General features: G+C 41.0%; 1 protein-coding gene and 1 long non-coding RNA gene across 6 annotated transcripts in view; one reads left to right on the plus strand and one right to left on the minus strand.

Annotated features, from left to right (window-relative positions):
- LOC148428601 (phosphatidylinositol-binding clathrin assembly protein) overlaps positions 1-16345 on the minus strand; it is a 41240-nt gene that overhangs the window by 8275 nt on the left and 16620 nt on the right. For 2 of the 5 annotated variants that reach the window (XM_088416561.1, XM_088416551.1), the window contains exons 3-13: positions 12444-12519; positions 12244-12346; positions 11491-11584; positions 11312-11423; positions 11017-11123; positions 9026-9067; positions 5029-5114; positions 4825-4948; positions 3730-3866; positions 2527-2627; positions 1294-1410 (exon numbers count right to left, since the gene is read on the minus strand). In XM_088416561.1, coding sequence (XP_088272687.1) covers positions 1294-1410; positions 2527-2627; positions 3730-3866; positions 4825-4948; positions 5029-5114; positions 9026-9067; positions 11017-11123; positions 11312-11423; positions 11491-11584; positions 12244-12346; positions 12444-12519 — 1099 coding nt within the window. Of the gene's footprint in view, positions 1-1293; positions 1411-2526; positions 2628-3729; positions 3867-4824; positions 4949-5028; positions 5115-7223; positions 7245-9025; positions 9068-11016; positions 11124-11311; positions 11424-11490; positions 11585-12243; positions 12347-12443; positions 12520-16345 lie in introns of all 5 variants that reach the window. The other 3 variants (XM_088416555.1, XM_088416568.1, XM_088416577.1) reach the window with 3 other exon arrangements.
- On the plus strand, positions 566-3590 carry LOC148428602 (uncharacterized). The gene is made up of 2 exons (XR_015865843.1): positions 566-2617; positions 3370-3590. It is a non-coding gene; the product is annotated as an uncharacterized LOC148428602 (long non-coding RNA).

Genomic DNA, 16345 nt, shown 5'->3' on the forward strand with positions numbered 1-16345 from the left:
AGTCTGGATTAAAAAAAAAAACAAAACATAAATTTATGTCTTTGGGATTGAATGAGTTAAAATGTTTCAAAATTGTTCAACTGTAGTCACAAGCTTCTTGGAAGCAATCAATCAAATAGCCAAAGCAAAGTAGGTTATGAGAAAAATAATTCCCTTGATGATTTTTTTCTACTCTCCAGAAAATCAAAAATACAGTATTATAAAATAGGGAGTCCTTGTCCATTTAGAATCTTCGATCCCACAGTTGTTAAACTCAGGGAAGAGGGGCCATATTCGGCCCGACGCATCATTTGATGCGGGCCGCATAAGCAAATCATGCCAATTTCCATGACCCTTGCTAAACTGAGTTACAAAATTTTAAAATGACATATCTAGTACCTAATAACAATGAAATATCGCAAGATATTTTGGTTGCCCTAGGAAATTAAGCAATAATTCAACACACTCTTATTCTTTCTGATTGTAAAAGAACTAAACCATTTATTTGCTATACTGAGATGATTCAAATTCTCATGTCTAACACATAGTGAGATTTTGCAAGATTTTACCCAACAAACTCTTATTTACTTCTGAATTCAAAACAACTAATCCATCATTGTGTTACGTAGTAATAAAGCTAAGCGATGCTTCAACATTTACTTATGTTCCTCATCTCAACGGTCCATTGAGGGAAGTTTTAACTATAAAATAGGCCACGACAAAAAAAAAAAAAAAAGTTTGACACTCCTGTTCTCTCCAATATTCATTTTAAAAAAAGGCAGAGAAAAAAACAAAACAAAACAACAAAGGGCATACGCATCACTGGCCAGCTGATTGAAAGCAATTCAACTTCCAGTCCCGATGCTAGTGAATGGGAGGTGTCAAAGCGGAGAGACACTAGAAAATAATTGCACCTTGATTGCACACTAACGGGAAGAAAAGCAAAAGAGACCAAGCTGAGCAAGCGTAAACCAGTGTGAACCTGATGAGCGAAACTCGGAAGAATTTACGTGAGGAAGGAAAATAAACTATGAAAGGTACTTGATTTCCCAAGCCTACCGGTTGTCAAAATGTGACTTTTAAGTCCTCATCCGCCGAGAACCTAATCTGCATCTTACCAGGCAAATTTTCAAGTCGTCATGAAACAAACAACAGGGTGCAAGACTGAAAAGTAGCAAAGCGCCCCCGTGTTGCATAGCAGCCACAAGTTGCAAAGAACGGGGGTTAATCAAAAGCCACTTTGGCGCTGGCCGCAAAGCCAAAAGGTTTTAGTTTCCAGTGTGGACGGACAGACAGACGCCTTCAAGGTTTTACCGGCTGCTGGCTGCGTTCCGTCGTTAGCAGGGGCGGCCTTATTCCCAAACACGGCATCGAAATCTACTGTCATGGAGGGCGCGTTCTGTTGCAGAGGCTGGCTCTGGCTCTCCAGTCCTGAGGGATGTAGGTCCATCATTAACGCGATGTTTCCTTTGGAACAACTTTACCGTGGTCAAAAATTGGGAGGGAAAAAATACGATGTAGGGACAGAAAATTTGCCCAGCAACCTGTTAGATCAGTGCCAGGACCGGTAAAGTGGAAGAAAGCAAAAAAAAAAAAGTCACAATTCACACTGTTATGTAAGAATTTTGACTTGATTCTCCGAATTCTCACGTTAAAGATAGAATTTCTTACTTTCCAGACTTTCCGACTGAAAGCTTGAGTAATTCTGATCATTCACTAGTATTATTTTCTAATATTTTCCAAATTCATCGGGTGAACTCGGTTGAGTTTGCGGGAAATTTGCATCTCTCCGCAAACCTTGGCATGAGCATGACAGCTATAATATTTTGCATTGTAATTGTCAATGTTGCTTTTTTTTTTTTAAACCTTAATTTCACCAGGAAAATATCCATTGAGATTTACATCTTTTACAAGGGTGTCCTGGAGAAGAATTACACAAAGCAGACATAAAGATCGAGATCAGAATTCAACAAAAGTTCAGAAGCGCAAGAAAGAGAACATTAAGAGAAAAATAATAATGATGACAAAATTGATAACAATAGCAATCATGACTGAACCAGATTGTCTATCTTTTGATTACAGCTAGTCCTGAATTCTTTTTGTTTTGTCCGGCGCATCCCTGCTAGGGATTCAAGTTTGAGGCCTACAGATAAGAGCAGAGTACGAAAATGAACCAAGATCCCAATTAAAACTAACCTTTAAGCCTTTTGGCTGAAAAAATCTTGTAACACGGCACACATCTGTCTCCTGCTTTTTTGAAGAGCAAAACGCTTGCTTTGCGTAAAGGTCAACAGACGTATATGAAGACATCTCCGAGTCGACGCTGACAGCAAAGACGCGTATGCGAACGCAGCGGCGCTCGCGGGATTCCGAACACGACTCACTGTACCAGACGGCGGCGGTTAGGATCGTGAAACGAGGCGGGAAAGATGGCGGTGACGCTGCCGAACATACGGAGGCTCTCGTACTTGCTTATCCGCGCGTCTGAAGCGGTTTCTCTGAACATATCTTCATGCGAGTGTGTGCGCCAGTGTGTATGCGGCGTACCTCCCCAGGCACTGTTGGCGGAGGAGATGGAAGGAGCGCACTGCACGGCGGGGATGAAAGCTGGCTGCAGATCAAACAAGTCGCTGTTCAGGTTGGGAACGCTGACGAGCCGGCGGGAAAAGAAAGAATATCAGACGGCCGCATAAGGAAATTGGACAAAAGGATATTAACGGTGGAATGGAGAGATAAATGGGCGAGGGCAGAAAATGAAGATAAATAAATAAACTAGAAAGACGCTAGACCACGATCTGACATGAATAATTCATTGCGCGAGCGAATAACTTTAAAGTTGTCACTTCTTTCCAAGGCGCGCACCGAAGTTGGCATGTTTTGCTTTCGTTTCTCATGTCGCAGATAGGGATGGGTGTCGCCGGGAAAGTGCTAACATATGAGCCACAAGATGGCAGCAAAGTACCACATTAAGCTCCACAACTCACTTTGCTATCGCTAGCTATTGATAGCAGCGGGTCTCAAAAGGGATCGCCTGAAGGCGATTCAGAGGCTGCATGAGATTTTTCTCCGTAGGTATGGGCAGTTCTACTTTTATGTACAGGTGTCCTGATACAACTTTTTCGCTACCGATACAAGGTCGATATATATTGCAGCCTACTGTCCAATACCAATATCGATCCGATACGATATCTGCAGGAATGTTACTTGCTTAGAGCATTAATCTGTAGTTCACAAAAGTGATTGATACTGTATTACTTCATTTGTTAAAACCGATTGTTTTTCCAAAGTAAAATGAAATGTCTTATTTTGATGAAACACAAAAGATAATCATTGCACTGTATGGCACAATATGTTTTTTCTGTAATTTGTATTTGTCTGTATTTGGTACAGGCAGCATTCACTTCAACCTGTTGAACCTGGAAGGGGGCTCCCTCCCACCTGTGGTCCCTTCTGAAGGTTTCTGATTTTCCCCAAATTTTCAAGCAAACAAGCCAGAAATAAAACAGATAATATTATACCATCTATTTTCTGGAGTCGCTAAATAAGATATGCCGAGAGATTTCGCGACAAATGTCGTTCAAAAGTGTAATAAATCAAACATGTATGGCTCAGCACTGTTTTCATTCTTTTTTTTTTTTTTTTTGCTTCAAAACAATTGCTTCATGTCGGTTCGGGGTTGCTCGGCTGAAAAAATATTTCACAGGGGCACTTCATAGAAAAAAAAGGTTGTGGACCACTGGGATACGACACCTGTTGGCCGAGAGCGTGGAGCCGAACAACTCTGGCGTCGGTGTGACGTGGTTGTTGTTGTGGGCGTTGCCTATGGATTGGTTGCCGGGGGAGGCAGAGGGCGGAGTTTGCATGCTGATCTCCTTCAGGTGCTGATCCTGGGGAAAACGGGCATGCGCATACTCAACCTTTTTTCAGCTGGAATCAAGACCGGTGAGGCTTGAAGTCAATTGTGAAACTTTTAAGGTGGGCGCAAGGACACATCGATAGTCTAATAAAGGCCAGCTAACACGAATCAATGCAGATTAATACGCAGTACGTGTTCTCCGCTGCTGAATTAAGATGAGCAAACATTACATGACTTTCATAATAAAAGAATATTGCTTGCCGGAAACATGATTGCGCCCTCGAAGTCATCAGGCAAAAGCCTACATTTGCAATAATATCTTGCATTTACATTGACTCATTTGATTGCTTGACTGCTTGTATTTATGATCGGAGGATGTCTTTGGGAATGAATGAGTTAAAGGTTAAATTGACCAACATCCCGTGGGAATCCGGCGGGATTCCCGTGACCCGCGGTATTTAAAAAAAAAAAAAAATCAGCTTCTACTGCCGTCCCAATCCCGTGATGAAAGGTAAAATTAGACTCCCAACTGGTGGGGGGTTCCCATGACCCTTGGGATTTCTGTCAGCCTTGATGATGCGTTTGGTACGCACAGATTTTTTTTTTTCAAACGAAAGAACAGAATGATTCCGCTGCTCGTTGTCCATTCCGGCTCATTCTACCGGCGCACCTGTCAAAAGGAAGCTTGATTTTACATTCAAATTTGAGATGAGCCCCGCTTGCTCAAACGCACATTTGAAAAGGCTGCCTGAGCCAGGCGGGAGACCTCTTCATTTACATTCCGCCAGTGCAGCGAGGAACAAATGGAAAAGGCTGCTCTAGCGCCAGAAAATCCAGATGGATGCTAGCAGCGCGTGGCGGACGTCACATCGCCAAGACGGCCCGAGAACGACCGATCTGAGCCGACTCGCTCCGTTTCTCGCTTGATATTCCAACCAAACCCGAATAAAATACCATTTGGTCCAACCTCCTTACATTTCACACATTACCTTAAGAGCCTGTAGTCTGGCCTGCTCCTCCTCCAGGGCTAGCTGCTTCTCCTTTTCATCCATGCGGGCGAAGGACATGTCGGTAGAGGCGAGACACGAGACGGCGCTGGACAGGGTGGACGCCCTGTGAGACGAGGGAGGGATGGAACAAACCGTGCGGCGGATGCGAGCCCGCCCGCCCGCCCGCGGCTTCAAAATATTCACCTGGTGTCTGCATTCAACTCCTTGGTCTTCTTGCCCTCCAGGGAGGCCAGGTGTTGCTCCAGGGCCTCCAGGAGGCTGCTGGGGGCCTTGAGGCACAAAAGTCGCAACAATGGGGGCAATTACCACAAGTGGATGGAGTAATCAAGTGTACTTTCTGTATCGAAATCGCCTCCCACACGTGAAAGAAACACACGTCGGAAGAAGTTGGGTCTCGCAGGAAGGTAACAGAGTGCATTAGGCAGTAAAAAGGTAGCCATGGCAACATGCAGCAAACTTTGACATGGTGAGCAGAATAGAAGAGCACCACACAGCTTTCAAACAAAAAGCAAGAAAACAGGTGGACAGACAAGTCATGCGCTTTCTTTTTGCTGTATTTTCAGCATTCACGCCTGTTTTGATTCAAATCTTAATTTGGGAGTAGCCTAAAATAAAAGCGGCATGCTAGCCAATGACTACATTTACATGCAGTTGATGTGCACATATTTGGGTTTTTAAAAAGCAGAGTAAAACCACTGGGTTACCTCTTGTATATTACAAATATTCCGGCATACACCATAAAATCCAGAATGAGAATTTTTTTCCTCGCATATAAAATAATCCCAAATTGTCCCACCATATTATACAAGGAAAAAAATAAAAACAAATAAACAAAAACATTACAGATGGAAAAAAACCCACATATAATAGAGAGGAAAAATTGGATTAAAAAAAAATCTAACCCAAACACATTCTTGTTAAAATGTTGCTGGCGTCAGGCCGAGACCACATTCACATTTTGGTGGATTTTATATTTTTTCCGAAAATCTACATTCTGGGTAAATCCAGTAGTGAGATCGATTTTTTCAATGATATATTCCCTTAATACAGAGTGTTGTGCCATCTGTGTCTAAAACCCAGAACTACACTTGTAGTGGGACCTCTAGGACCGAGATTCAAGTTTTTCTTTCTTTTTAAATTCAGGAACTCCAGAAGATGCCATTATTTATTTTATGCCTGTATTGTCTGCCAGAAAATTGCATGATGCAAACAAAATAAAGGCACATACAATTTTGCAAAGGTGACATACAATTTAGCAGAACGTTGCTTCATGTTCCAATTCATTTGCTTTTTATTTGAAAAGGAAACTAAACTGTTTTTATTTTTTATTTATTTATTTTGACAAATGGCGAGCTCTCTTTTCATGATTCAATGATAATTGTTGAACAAACTCGGCATTTTCGGGGTCTCTCAAAAAAAACGGTGATTCTGCCTGACGCCAGTTGTGTATGTTTGTTTGTCTGTGCATCTGCTTTAATACGGTGGTGAAGGAGATTAACACACTGATTTATTGATGGTAGATCATAAGAAGCGGAAACAATGTCTATTTGCGTCTAGATGTGAAACCAGTACGCCGCAGTTTCAATCTTGATATCACAATGACCATAACTCTAACTTTGACCTTAATCCGAAGGTGCCTACAACACAAGCAAACAAGGCAGCTCCGTCGGGCACAGAAAACGAGAGTTCAGCTGCGCTTTAGCTTCTTGCAGCACACCGAGGAGAGCAATTTCCTTTAGAGTGAAAATATGACAACGTCACCATCCGCAAGAATGCTTGCACACACATCTGGAAGTAGTTTGTCTTGTGAGCTCTTTGCGGTGGGCGAGACAGTAGTTTGCTTGCAAAAGAGAACCTTGTAAGACGAGTCAATATTAGCTGGGACACACACGCAATCACAAAGGTGTGTGCGTTGCTATTCATCATTCATGACACAAGGTTTAGGGATGGGGGGGGGCGTTCTATTTACCGCTCATATCTTTCCCTCCGTTGTATAATGATTACACTGTAAATCTTAGGTCAGGTGCGATTAAAAGCAACCCTCCCGAGACGCCGGCGTTGAGAAGGGAGAGAATCGTCATGCAGATGAAGACTGAGGCTGGCGCGGTGAATCCTCATTTTCTATTCATGAAGTTTCACGGCCTTTCGCTTGTCGTGGCCGCCAGCCCGCCAGAGGGCAAAAAGCAATCTGCACCAGTTGGACAGTGGCGTACTGTAAGCAAGGCAACAAGCAGGCGAGCGAGCGAGCGAGCGGACGTGCCCGCGTGTGCATGCGGCGCGTGCGCGACATCACACGTTTGATCAAAGACGGTCTGCGTGCAGGGGTGTGGAAACGGGTGGGAAGGAGGAAGTAACACAGTATGCAACCCACCACCTACAATGTAAGATCCTTTTGTTTTCTGCGACAGGAGGAAGAAGAAAACACAATTTGTGACAGCCACTTCTGACACTGTTTGTTGCCTCAACCTGGATTTTTAACTTTTTTTTTTCCTGGAAGCTGAATTTCTTGTACCTTAGGTCAGTGTTTTTCAAACGTCCTGTCACAACACGCAGGTGTAGCATGAGATATTGTCTGAAATGATCCCATTTTGCTTAATTGGCATGAACATTTGGGTGAAAAAGAAACAAATTATTATCCTCAAATAGTGCGTCGCCTGCTGCTGTGATCAGCAGAGTAAACATAAAATAATCTTCCATATTAGTCAATGGCAGCAGGTAGCTAGTTGTGTGATATAGCTGTGATATTCTATGTGCCGACCTCAGCAGGGTGTGCGTTGTTTGTGCATTTTCTGAATTGCAAATGCACATAGTTGTATTATTTTATAACAAATAAAATGTTGTTTTCTGTTCAAAGCTGCTTGCTCTCCCCCAAACACTGTTCCAGCCAGACTTGTGCGAAAAGTTTATTATACGCCTTAGCACTTACAGTATTTAGAGTCTTTCCCAACTGTGCATTTCACGTTAGAGATTAGCATGCTTAGCGACTTCTCAAAGTGCTTCCCGTCAGTAAGGTAGTTTATTTGTCGCCAGAGAGGAAAGGATCCATGTAGCTTATTGCTTCTGCTGCACAGGGACTAACATATGATATGTATAAGTCTGTGCCACTGGGGAGTAAGCTCGCTTAGCGCCTAGCATTACCAAACAGCCGTAAAACAAATGACTTCTGAAAGTATAGGTGACAGTGTGATGTCGATATTTTTTAAACCGGTTTAGAGCTGGTTAGTGTGACCTCTCACAGTGGCATGTACTGATTTGTGTGGGCTTGGGCTTGGGTTATAGCGTTAAAAAAATAAAGACTAAGCTTTGACAAAAGCAAAATGGCATCGTCTTAGATCGCGATTACGGTCTGAAAACAATACATCATTCAGCCCTAGTGACAGGAATGAAGTTGTTTAGGATAAGTAAGGATGCTAACCCCTAAATGGACCCTAAATCCTGACCCAGATGAAAGACCAAGTATGAGGAGTTGCGTGAGGCAATATAGTGAAAGTAACGTTTTATTTACATTAACTTTGACAGGGGGTGCAATTAAAATATAAGCAATTATAAAAGATGGACACTTTAGTGAGAATGATTATATTACGAATATAGGCTACAGAATTTTTCTTCATTTTTTCTGGTGGTGCATGGCGTAATTTTTTTCTGCGGAAAAAAAAAAATAAAAATGTGCCTTGGCTCAAAAAGACTGAAAAACACTGACCTAGCCGAAGCCTGACAGTCCCAGTGATGAGGAAACCGCAATCGACGTGTTTTCATTTCAGTGCCACAGCAACTGAACATACTGGAAGATGAACTTGAATGCTTTAAGGCTTTACATTATTGCAGTTAGTCGCAATCTGCATTTGCTGATGGGGCAGTATTCTAGCCGAGCTAAGCCTGCTAACCGATCTATAAGAAGCCTGCAATGCCGAAAGAGAAGGCGAGAACTGATACAATTACGAAAAAAAAAAGAAGCTGGGTCTACCCTTTCCTCATACACCATCAAAACCCGGACGACTGTTGGAAATCCAAAATAAAAATAGGTGAGTGGAGAGTGAAGAGGAGCGCATCTTGGTGACAGGTACAATCAGGAGTTAAATGAGGCGAGTCCATGTATGGAAACGTGAGTGTTGGGACAGGAAGGGAGAAGGAGAGGTGGCAGTGAAAAGCAAGAAGACAAGGAGGTGAGATGTACACTGACCTGCGAGAGATCGGGGATGTCACCCTGATCTATTCCAACTTCCTGTCGTAGGGAACAAACAAATAAGATAGGGAGGAAGGTGGGTGGAGAAAAATGGAGAAAAAAAGGGGCAGGGGGTCCACGTGAGAAAAGAAATAGGGCCAATCGTTACTTCATGCGCAAACAGAAATCAACAAATCCAGAATTTGTGACGCCACACTGAGCGATTGATCAATGATAAATGGCCAACGTGGGGTGGATGATGGCATGACCGTGATGAATCGTAACATGACGACAACACATTGATAAAAGGGGGGGGGGGGGGGGGGCAACACCGACAGCAAATCCATCCGCTGGACTAACACCTCGGACAGATAAGTGGACTCTTAGGACACAGATAAAGAAGACGAGGTCAAGGACTATTAAACAAGTCACCGTCAGGGCTTCTACTTGTGCCTCACATCACTTGGGTGCACCCTCCAAAGCAGCTCTTACATCTAGAAAAGTAAAAACTGAGGTCGGATTTTGCTCAAGCATGGACAACCAAGAACAATTGGGTTTACTTTTTGGCTCGCAGAGCCAAAGCAATTACGTGTCATCCTAATGGAATTGATTTAGAGGGGCAACGATTAATCAACAGCTAATCCATTATTGAATTCATCGATAATGGGTTTTGATCAATGATTTTCCACGTTTATAATTGTCTATATCCTCAGAATCTCAGCTTGACAACAGTAAATATTCTCTGATCTGTGTCAATCCTCCATGAAAGCAGAAAACCTTTGCCTAGTTGAATCAAGATAAAACATTTCCTTTTGCTTTTAAAAAATAATCAAAATGGAGGGTTTTTTTTTTTTTTTTTTTTTTTAGAAAACTATCAAAATGTTTGTCTTTTTTTTACAACATGCCATGGAGCAAAACATGAACTGAATCGTTAAGGCCCGACGTTCGATTTTTTTTAGGCTGATGCCGGTTTTTGACAAAAAAAAATACAGATTACGATTATTAAAAACATTTATGATGAATAAAATAGTTGTTTCCTCTGGATATATTTCTAGAGTGGTCAAATAATTATGAATTTTCACTGCTCACAGGCCGGCCTGGTACATATTCCCCACAAATAGCAGGCGCTAACAGTAACAGTACATTGTTAAAAACTTCAGTTCCCAAAATGCATTGCATGGCACAATTAATGACATTATAAGGACATCAAATCTTGTTATATTGTATGTGTTGGTATTAGTAGTAGTGTCATGGTAGTCATATTTAACACATTTGTGCTTAATTAATGCTGCACAAAGTCTTTCATTTTTCTTTGTGATTTGAGTTTTATTGGATTTTATCATATTCCAACAAAAAAATACAAATAGTACAAATATATAAGCAAGTCTTTCATGTGTTTTTTTTTTTAATTTTTTCAACAATTTGAGGTGTAAGTCTGCCCATTTTGCCCCATAATTTGTTTTTTTTCCAAATGCATTTCTAATAATGTTTTGATTAATGGCTTAATGGGCCTAGTGCGTTCAACTTTACTTTCTAAATTGAGAATCAAAAAAGCAATATTCAGTAAATAGAAATCTAAGATTTGCCCTATGATAGTTGCCTACTCTCAAAAGTGTAGCCAAAGTTGCTTTAAATCAATTTGAACCAGCTGTAAAAAAAAACAATGTTTATTCAGGAAGCTCCTTGAGAGCTAATAATATTTCTTGGAGCAGAGTGCTGGGGTTCTGGCCCCTGCCTCGCACTGTTTCATGTCAGTTATGAACAAAGGCGAGGCGAGAAGATAGGAATGATTCGCGGGCACTGGGCGACAGAGGGCCGCAAGAGCATCCATCTTTGTCAGGATAACGGCGAGAAGGGGCTACTAAAACCAAGCTGTGGATATACCCGAAGTGAGTGAGAGAGAGTGTGTGTGTGTGTGTGTGTGTGTATGTATATATATATATATATATATATATATATATATATATATATATATGTATATGTATATATATATTTGTGTGTGTGTATACCTCAGCTACTTTGAGGAACTCTGACAGCTTCGTCATCCTGTAAAGAAACTTCTTATAGATGTCCAGAGCATCTTTACACTGGTTCTTCTTCATGTCAAAGTATTTCTCTGCAGTACGAGCCAGAGGAAACGGAGGAGGAGGGGGAAGCAGTCAGGGGCGGGAGGGGAAAAAAAAAAACTATGATGAGCACCGAACGTGTTTGGAAACCTACATCGCTGCTATGGCAACGAGCACATCAATTCCGCGGCGCTCATATGTTAAATCATAAGAGCACTCATGTCAAGGTGAGTGTTACCTAAGAGGTTGATGACCCCTTCGTTGTAAGCGGCAAACAGCCTGATGGAGTCTTTGAAGAGCAGCATGAAGGCAGAGTTGATCACACCATTCGTTAGTTCGTTGGGGTTGGCCTGCAGAGGAGAATGAGGGCAAACGGCTGGAGCGCTGATTTCCAGAGAGACGGAAATTGATATCTACCTGGAAATCCAGCAGAGCGTCGAGCTGGTTCTGAATTATGGGCAGCGTCTTAATCAGCTTTTCCGTGTTCATGGTCCGCATCACCCCGTCGGTTCTGCACAATGACAAATGTTTTGTTGCAAATGAGGAAAAGACACACAAGACAAAGAATGAATAGATAATGAGCGTCTGCCCGGCGAGGCACGCTGTGCAACTGAAAACGGAGGGGAGATTCAGAAACAACAAGTATCAGTCTGCTTTTATCAGTATTAAGGACCAGTTGCTAACACTGAAATTTCTCTTCACATAAAATCAATCTAAAGTAGAGCTGAAGTTATCGTGTAGTTTTAGTATTCGGGTATACCTGCACCGGTAGGTATTGTGTATCAGTCGGTGTATTGAAGTCAGTTATTAGCTCCTGCCCCGAATTGGCACTTGAATGTGACTTCAGGACAACATTGAGATTATTCATTACGAATACTTGACATTTTGACTCAGAATATCAGCATTCGCCTTTTATTTAATTGATGATCAATATTAAATCAATTGAAAACATAACTCCAGAGAATGCTTCAGGTTAGGGGAAGGCTCTGGTAAGACCAATCACGGTTCAGCTTATGAACATCACGAGATCGGTCGTTGCCCAAGTCTTGAAAACCGGTGATGTCATTTTCAGCCGACGGCAAGTAGAAAAACGGTTCAACTTTATGCTTTTTACCCCTAGTGTTATGAAAAGCTGCTGCTGATGGGCTGAGGTCATTTTCTACTTCTTACCCCCTCTTCATCTTGGTGAAATCCACAGCCACAAGTCTGTAGGACATGGCCTTCTCGTTCAAGTAACGGCTGTATCTTCGAATGAAGGTTGACATGTCGTAACCTAGGAAAGAAGGACGCAAAACATACCAAGTGTGTCTTGGAGGATTTTGCCTTATATGTGATGAGATAGGAAAGGGAAATTTTTGTTGTTGTTTTACCTTGCAGGGCTCCCTTATCCAGGAAGTTGGTGAGGTTGAACAATGTATTTCTGGAGGCCAGGTACTGGATGAAACGCTGTCAGATGAAACATAAAAAAACATTTGTTGTGAGGGAAAAAGTATGATAAAAAAGATCTTTAAAGGAGCGAAATAACCTCAGTGTGTTGCTGCCCGTAGGACCAATCTTTTCAATCATTCCGCTCAAAACATATTTAGACAAATATTTTTTTTGTCAAGCTGCAAAAACAGGATTTTTTAAAATTGCTTCTGCAAGTCCATACCACCATGACCACGTGACTCATATTGTTGTGCATTTGCTACAAAACGCTTCCACTCCAACTGCAGCAAAAAATAGCATATATATTCCACTGCTATCTGATATATTATATTACAAACACATATCAACCAAACTTTTGCAAGAATTTGTCCATAGTTTCCGGTTAAATAGAACACTACATGTTTTTGGGGACCGCTAAGACTCATTTTGCCTTCATTTTTGGACCACACATTTGTGTACCTGTGCCACTAACGTGAGGAGGTACAGTGCAGATGACAAGTATTTTTGGTCGGCCGCAATGTCTTTTTCAATAGTTTTAGGATTTGTAACGCCAAAAATAACTTACAGCAAGAAAATCATCTCCAAACCTGAGATGAGAACAGGCGATTTTTTTTTTTATCATTTTCTTTTCACAGTTGCCTGTTGCAACATACCTACACAAATACCTATTTTATGTTCTATAATACAATTAATATTTACACTTACACCCCATTTTTTCGGTTAATAAATTTGGGCGTCAAGGGATTGAGGCTTTCTTCCCGCTTTTCCTATGCTGTATTCGCGCCGTATTTAGAAACTTTGGGTTAACAACAGAGCATACACCGAAAGAGCAAATGCGTCACAGTGTTTATTTCTTTTTGAGCTGCAAATAGAGGGTGGGGGCAAAAAGGGAAATTACTCAAACGCGCTGCTTGTCTGCTCGCCCCTTCCTCCAAATAACACTTGATTTCAACCTCAAAGTAATCCCAAGTGAACTTTTCAACTCCTCCCCCACCGACCGGTCTGTCATGCTCGAGTCTGTATTTGCATCCGTGAATACGTGTACATTGTCTTGGAAATCCTCAGTGGGCTGGGAGCTCCATATCGAGAATCTCGCCAAGCCCACTTAAAATATTCCGCAGAGTTGCCACTTTGCCAGTAACTGATTTGGCAGTGAACCACGGGCGGATAGCGCGTCGACAAACACATTTGCTTCCAGACATATGTGTTGGATTGAAGTCGTTTCCACAGGCGTTGGAAGTGTTTAAAGAGGCATTCAATTTGTCTTTTTCTGTTTTTGGATGCCTGCATACTCAAATTGAAAAGAAATATCGCAGTGCCCATGAGAGGATAGAAATTGTTTTCAAAATGGATAATCATTCATCTTAAATCACTATACTATAGTCTTTTCTTTCAATGCCTCCAAAAATCTTACTATGACTGGTCTTAAAAAAAAAAAGCTCCTTTTTATACAGCTGGGGTATCTAAACTGTGGTCTTTGGGGCATTTAGGGCTCACCGTCGACATTTTAGCAGTTATTTTAAATAACTGCATTATATAGTGTGCAATTGGTTGTTCTATTGATACATTAGAACAGTGTTTAATTAGTAAGTAAAAATAAAATGTATGCAGCCCTCAGACGAAAAAAACTATACTTTTTTTAATGCCTTACTATATACATGGTTGTTAAAAAAATAAAATTCCTCATTAGAGCAGTTTTTCCTCCAAAAACACCTCACTATACATAGTCATTATCATATGGTCCTTTAAAAACTTACTATACATAGTCTTTATTAAAATACTTTACTATAGATGATTGTTTTCTTCAAGAAAATCTCTTACTAAACCTGTTGTAAAAAATAAAAGTCTTACTGCAGATGGTGTTTTTATTCTTTCTCAAAATATCTTGTGATATATACAAGGATAGCATTTTTAAACACCTGAGTATACATCCATAAACTTAAAAAAAAGACTATACATATTTTTTAATCAACTTATTATACATGGATGTTTTTAAACTCCCCATGATACACAGTACAGTTTTTTTTAAAGTGTTAAATTTTTTATAACGCCTTACAATATATAGCAACCATTCAACTATAAATTCTGGACCCCGACATACAGCAGCAATTTAAACTGAAAAATGTTTTTACTGTAATGTGTAGGCATTAATAACAGGCCGCTGGACCCATTTTAATAAAACCTTGCCGGATGCACATTTGCAACCGGTTCCAATTAAACAGCTTTGAAATATTAAAATCGCGACAATTGTAAACTTCTCTCTTAACCTTATCGCATCGCCTGATGAGAGTCTGCCTCACACAGATACAGTATATCGCCAAAAGAGGAGAGCGAAACACTCAAGCAAGAGTGTGAGAGTCACTGGGGCCCAACATGATTCAGCGCACAATCCTGAGATGCTTCGGGAAAGATCTCGACTTTCAAAATAGGTTTGAGGCAAGAGCGGAATGAAAGATGCATATAACTATCCAGTTCATGTCAGTAGATTGCATATGTAGTGGAGAAAAACCTGATGTATTATTTATGTGTTGCATTCAGGCGAGCCTCACAAGAAAACACATCCTTCCCTGTGTCCAAATCTGTACAAATCCTCTTAGCCAAATGTGCACGTTGCTCCAAAAATTCTGTTAAATTGTTTCTTTGGTTAAAGGAGAAGCACTGAAGCAAAGCATCTAATATTTTAGCTTCAATTATGTGGAGTATTGTCAGAGGCCGAGCTAATTACAGCACTTGTAGCGAAACCAGAAAAAAAACCCCGTGAATACAAAAGCAAATTCTGCAAGAAAGGCTGGTTGTAATAGATGACCGGCAGAAGCATTCCGCGGAGGGAAACGCCATCATTTCATGGAACATTAAACAGGCCCAAAGTCCTGCCACAAATACTGCAGAGAGAAAATGCATTGGGAATTTCATTAAGTCACCACAGCCCGACTATAAACATGATTTAAAATTGCAACAGTTTGGCTGGAACCACACAGGATGCTTGGCAGTGGCAAATACGGCCTTTCATTAGGGATACGAGCATGTACGTACAGCATGTGATGAGGCCATACATTCAACAGTTTTTTTTTTTTTTTTTTGCCTAAACAAGGGTTGCTATTTCTCTGGATAAACGTGAGTCAGTCTGGAACAAAGTGACTGATTTAACCTTTGTGCTGATCAAGTACGCGTTTGGGAAGAGCTGACTGAGTGGTCAGTAAAGGCATCGTGGCTTTGTGTGACCTTAAGACATGCAGTATAGTTGTTCAACGAAGATTAGCCAGTTTTAGTCAAAAACGTTTAGATTCCTTTCAGAAACGCCACTTTCTACGGCATACTATATACATACAGTGGTGCCTTGAGAAAAGAGGAGAATTGTGCAAATGCTGAAGGTCTTCTCATGTTATTCTAAGTGTTCAACCTTATCGTCACACTTTTTCGACGTGCTACTCCTTCCCCAGTTTTCAACCGATTATCATCATTATTACCAAGCCAAAATTTTGCACGGACTGAAAATTCCCATTTCTTATCCCCCCCAAAATTCCCGTATTAGGATAAGTTCTACATTAGGGGTTCTCAAATTGGGTATAAGTACACGTTAGTACGTGAAGGCACTTCAAAGGGAACACGATAATTTAACAGGGTTTCTGAAGGTATCGGCAAATTTAACTTCAGATAAGAACAGTCATTTATTTTCTAATTTAGAGCATATTAATTGCAACATGAAGCAACTCGGTAAATTGTGTTTAAGTGACACATGTGCAAAATGCTGCATGCCTTTATTTGGTAAAATTGTATACGGAGGCTAATTGTAATTAGTGAAGCAATTTTCCAAGCATACAGGCCAGAAATAAAACATATCAAT

This window comes from Hippichthys cyanospilos, chromosome 1 (assembly GCF_059441005.1).
Source record: "Hippichthys cyanospilos isolate Australia breed blue-spotted pipefish chromosome 1, RoL_Hcya_1.0, whole genome shotgun sequence".
Lineage (NCBI taxonomy): Eukaryota > Metazoa > Chordata > Actinopteri > Syngnathiformes > Syngnathidae > Hippichthys > Hippichthys cyanospilos.